Source organism: Dysidea avara, chromosome 9 (assembly GCF_963678975.1).
Source record: "Dysidea avara chromosome 9, odDysAvar1.4, whole genome shotgun sequence".
NCBI classification, from domain to species: Eukaryota; Metazoa; Porifera; class Demospongiae; order Dictyoceratida; family Dysideidae; genus Dysidea; species Dysidea avara.
The window spans coordinates 18,165,594-18,170,407 of record NC_089280.1 but is presented as its reverse complement, the minus strand read 5'-3'; the positions used below and the strand labels follow the sequence as shown (position 1 = coordinate 18,170,407).

The 4,814-nt window shown below is 37.9% G+C and overlaps 1 protein-coding gene across 3 annotated transcripts; it reads left to right on the top strand.

The window, feature by feature from the left end:
• LOC136266389 (von Willebrand factor A domain-containing protein 5A-like) lies at window positions 1-3,646 on the top strand. 3 transcript variants are annotated; one of them, XM_066061399.1, is made up of 3 exons: window positions 1,439-1,530; window positions 2,003-2,141; window positions 2,438-3,646. In XM_066061399.1, exons 2-3 carry the CDS (start codon window positions 2,067-2,069, stop codon window positions 3,524-3,526), a joined length of 1,164 nt encoding a protein of 387 aa, XP_065917471.1. In that variant the 5' UTR covers window positions 1,439-1,530; window positions 2,003-2,066; the 3' UTR covers window positions 3,527-3,646. The 3 variants fall into 3 exon arrangements, with proteins under 3 accessions (XP_065917470.1, XP_065917471.1, XP_065917472.1); XM_066061400.1 differs by having other exon boundaries at window positions 1,446-1,530; window positions 2,008-2,141; XM_066061398.1 differs by lacking the exons at window positions 1,439-1,530; window positions 2,003-2,141 and adding an exon at window positions 1-257.
• The last annotated feature ends 1,168 nt before the right edge of the window (window positions 3,647-4,814 follow it).

Sequence of the window (4,814 nt, the reverse complement as noted above, 5' to 3'; positions counted from 1 at the left end):
ATCCAGGATTGCTTTCTAGGCATTTTAGGACTACCCAAAGTTGTATTTTACTGAAACACGGGATAGTTTGGTATACAAATCATTTCTACAAGAGATTTATCACATACATTGAGGTACTAATGTGTTTGTGTGTAACGTTTAGGTTCTTCACATTTGGTATTGGATCAGGAGCATCAACTTCCCTAGTGAGAGGAATTGCTCGTGCTGGGAATGGATCAGCTGAATTCATTGCTGACAATGAGCGAATGCAATCAAAGGTAAGTAACTATATCTGAATTACCTGTATTATGGGGTATGTTAAAAGTTTTACAGCCATTGCTCAAGTTATATGTATGTGAATTGTTAATAATTTGAATTCTGAATTCCTTAATTATATTTCTGTTTCTTTTGAAATCTGAATGCACTGTTTGTTTGAACCCTACATGAAACATAACACAATAATATTTACAGGGGTGTAGCCAGGAAATTTTGTAAGGGGGGTTCAAATTTAGAAGTAGCATATCTGGGAAATTTTCAGGGTATTCTCTACAGCCAGTTACTAGACGAAAACTATGTATATACAAATCTGTCCTTAAGTACTAACATTAAATTAAAATTAGCTGTGCGTGCATCTATCTACTACACTGCTGTTTATGCAGCTTATGAACACTATAATCCTACTGTATTATTAATGAAACTAGCTAATCTTCACATCTGGACAGCATACTGATTCCCGGCTTCAATCTTCTAGCACACCGCCTTTCTCAGGGATCTACTCCAGAGCTTTTTTTGCTGGCAAAGCATTATTCCGAATACAAACTTTACATTATTCTTGGCTCTTCTCTCATGCAACTCATCACTAGACTGGCTTGTACTCCAATATATTTGAGACATCACGTGCTCGCCTCATGGCACTAAACATCACACTAAACGGACATTCACAGTGTAAATATATCATATTCAGTACTTTATACTAACCTGACACGTGTGTATCACGAAAACTGCAGCTTGCTGCCCTTCAACTGATCTCCACCATTTTCACTATCGGATCATTGAGTCTCTGCCATTTCCACAAGGTATCACGTGCACAATTACTCACATGATACACCCTATAGAATCACTTAGTTTCATTGTTAATTATTCACCTTTAGTACAATTTGATTCTCAGGGGGGGCGTGACAGCGTACATATACCTACTAGAGAGTTCCTAGGCTAAAGGTTTAATGCGATTTTTAATTTAACTTTTTTTTGCGACTGAAAAGGGGGTATGCCTGAAATATCCGAACCCCCTCTGCCTACGCCCCTGTATTTGGTAGCAGATGAAGTGTTAAACAATGAGGTAAATATGGCAAGCACATGATATTTCTGCATATTTGCAAAGCCAAAGAAAATAAAAGAGATTAAGCTGAATTTAATGGACGATATCTGCAATGACATTTTCTGACGTCACAAAACAAAATGACCGTCCTAGTGTGGGGACTTTGTTCAGGAAGGTATTGGGCGAGATAGTGTTCCCTATGATAGCATTTATAAATTTGAAAAAGGGCGAAGGTGAGGCATATATAGTTTGTTCGTGTTCACCTGAGTCCTCGTTTCTTGTTTTTAACTCTTGTTATATAGGCCAGCTGCCCAAACATTTAGTAGCGCTGTGAAGCCCTTTAAATTCCGGAACTGTTAATCAAAAAGCGCTTTGATACAGGCAAGAACAAGTGAGTTATGAGGCTTTAGAAATATCCTATACATTTAGTATGGATGATTCAGGCACGCAAACATGTTTACATCATGAAAACATGCTTGTTCCTGTACAAAACCATTGGGAATGAATACATGTTCACCTCTTTGATATTACTATGATTAGCGGGGGCTCAGGTGAACACGTACCGACTATAGTATATAATGCGATACAAATAAGCCTAGTTGTGTTGGAATTTAAAATTTTCGGTCTGCTTTCCTTGTTGGAATGTGTTTTGCATCATCACAGTATGTGTACTACGTCTTACCTTTATTATCTCGTGGTTCCAAGTGTAGAAAACTACAGACTACATTCATTTCGAATACTGTGAAATCTCTGAAGCCCCCACACTAACATGGCCATTTTGTCAATTATGACATCAAATTTCATCATTGTGGATATCGTCAATTTGTTGCATATCTTGGAACAAGTATGATTAGGTTTATAGCCAAAGGAACATCTACTGTAAAGCGGTGCTTTTTGTTAGTTAGTTGCATATGTTACTGGGTGGATGAAATCACATGGTTTCATTGTCCAATGGCCACAACCATGTGTTTTGATAACTATTTGATGACTAGTATACATAGATTGGATCATGTTGCCACCTGTAAACCTGTAAACAATTTATTAACGTAAACAATAATATAATGTATAGCAGCAATAATTCTTATGTTTTAACTAAATACTTTGCACAGTGAAAGTTTTGACTTTTCTTCTTCACATTAGGTCATTCACAGTCTCAAGAAAGCTCTACAACCATCAGCTAATAATGTCACTGTCACATTTGATCTTCCCAGTAACTATGAGGTGAAGGTGGTACCAGATAAGATTCCCAGTATCTACAATGGTGACAAGACTGTCATTTATGGTCTTCTGATGACGAAATCTGATCAAACAGAAGACAGAGTGAAATGCAATGCTATTCTGACTGGTGACATTGTTGGGAATGAGTTTAAATTTGTTATCCCATTTGAACTACCAGCAAGACAAGTGGAGGAAGATGTAACAGTAATTCACCAGTTAGCAGCAAAGAAGATGATCCAGGAGTGGCAGGATGATGGGGAGCCATATGAGAATAAACATAAACAGGAGATCATAGCATTGAGCTGTGATGCAAGTGTAGTGTCAAAGTATACTGCTTATGTTGCTGTAGACGAGATCCAGAACAAACCAGTATCAGGAAGCATGCAGGCTTATGAATTAACAGCTGATAGGTACCAACCTGTTATGATGTTGCAAGCAAGAACATTGCGAGCAAGGAAGTCACAAGCGCTTTATCTACTAGATAACCCACTTGGTGACCTGCAGTCAAGCATTCGTGACCTGCAGTCAAGCACCAAAAGTGTTACACTGCCAGCATCTCCACCTACCAATCAGGCATCAGCTTGCTGTGGTGGTACTTCATCACCACAACCACTTCAACACTCAAATAGTTCTCATTCAAGTAGAGGTGTTCCACCTTCTATTAAACCATCGGCTCCAGCAGTGGTCCCTCCAATGCAGTCAGACTCCAGTTTCATTGTTAGCTTACAGCAGTCCAATGGCTCATGGGTACTGAATGATCAGTTAGCTGGAGCTATGTCAAAGTCAGTAGAAAAATTAATGAAATGTTGTCCAGTTTCCTGTGATGTCACTACAGTAGCCAACATCTGGGCCACATTGGTTGTAATTGAGTTCCTGAAGAAGAAATATTCTTCAATGATGGAGGAGTTAGAGTTAGTTATCATAGAGGCTGAGCAGTGGCTTGGTAAGCAAGTGTTACCTCCTGATGTAAACCTTGTAGTACTGAAGGATAGTGCCAGTAAAGTAGTTTAGTAAATCACTGGTTACAGTAATTGGAGAGGTGTGCATACATGACTGTTTTATTCCCTCAATTACGTTTGCAAATATATTTAAACTTTGTGCTTGTATGAAATGCTTATCACCTAAATTTCATCGAAACTTATTAACTAATGGCATGTGTTTAAAAGTAAACAGCTTCACATTCCAGTTAGGATGGCAGAGTGCCAATGACAAATAAGTGTACTCTCTTGGTTGGTTATTCAAAGTCTCCCAAACCAGTAGTATTGGTATCACATTCAATCCCTTAATAGGCAACTTCATTTTGTGCAGTGCAATTATGGATAGTCAGCAAGTATTAGTAAGTAACATACTGTGCATCTGAGTGGTCAATACATACATTTTTTTGTTGTATATATGTAGCTGTTACATATAACAATAAGAATCAGTAAAATGTCTTTGCACAAATTTGCATCAGTATCTAACAGGCACAAGTAAAAGTTTCTTAATGCATGGTTTTTATGCATCAACAACTGTGAGGTTATCAGTACCATTTGATTATTACAAAATGTGTGACTTGCTATAATAATCAATACATTGTACAAAACACATCTACGCATAATGTGATTTACAGCACTATATGAAAGCTACAAGTTGATTGGACAAAATGCAAGTGTTAAAAAGTCAAATAATTATTCCTGGGTCTGATGCATATGACTCTGATCTTGATTTCTATGAACGGTAGATTATACCAGTGGTTGTTATGGAGTATTGTATACTTGGTGTCATACTTTGGGCTAAGTGAGATGGTAAAGCATTGTCTGTACCACCATCCACCAGCTTCACATTCCCAACCATCAGCTGCACAATTGGTAAACCACTTGTCATTGTCCCTGTCCCTGGTTGTGAATGCCATTTATTGAATCACTGCTATAAATGTGTTTAAATTAAATGGATCAGTTGTATATATTCCTTCAAATCCTGATATGATTAATGGATACTGTTCAGTGGCAGCTCCTACCCTAAAGTTACTGTATGATAAGTAACCATATCATGCATTTGATGCATTAGTGACTTGTAGTCAATACATGCTTGCAAAACAATGGATGGCATGCAAGCCATACCAAAATTCACCAGTCAAGTTGCCAAATCCCCTCTCAAAATCAATTAAATCTTCAAATCCATTCTGTCTCCTTTGAATGACCAGCCATCCTCCATTATCAATTAGAGTGTCACAGTATCCTTGTACTGCAGCTCCTTGTCCACACAAGTCAATGATGGTGTATACTCCTGAGGAGTTGTTCCATCAGCTACCATAACTCCT

Bases quoted from the DNA above. Each gene is read 5' to 3' on its own strand.
- LOC136266389 (XM_066061398.1), top strand. From the start codon at position 120: ATGTGTTTGTGTGTAACGTTTAGGTTCTTCACATTTGGTATTGGATCA. The intron at 258-2,437 runs GTAAGTAACTAT...TCTTCACATTAG, and splicing joins ATGAGCGAATGCAATCAAAG to GTCATTCACAGTCTCAAGAA.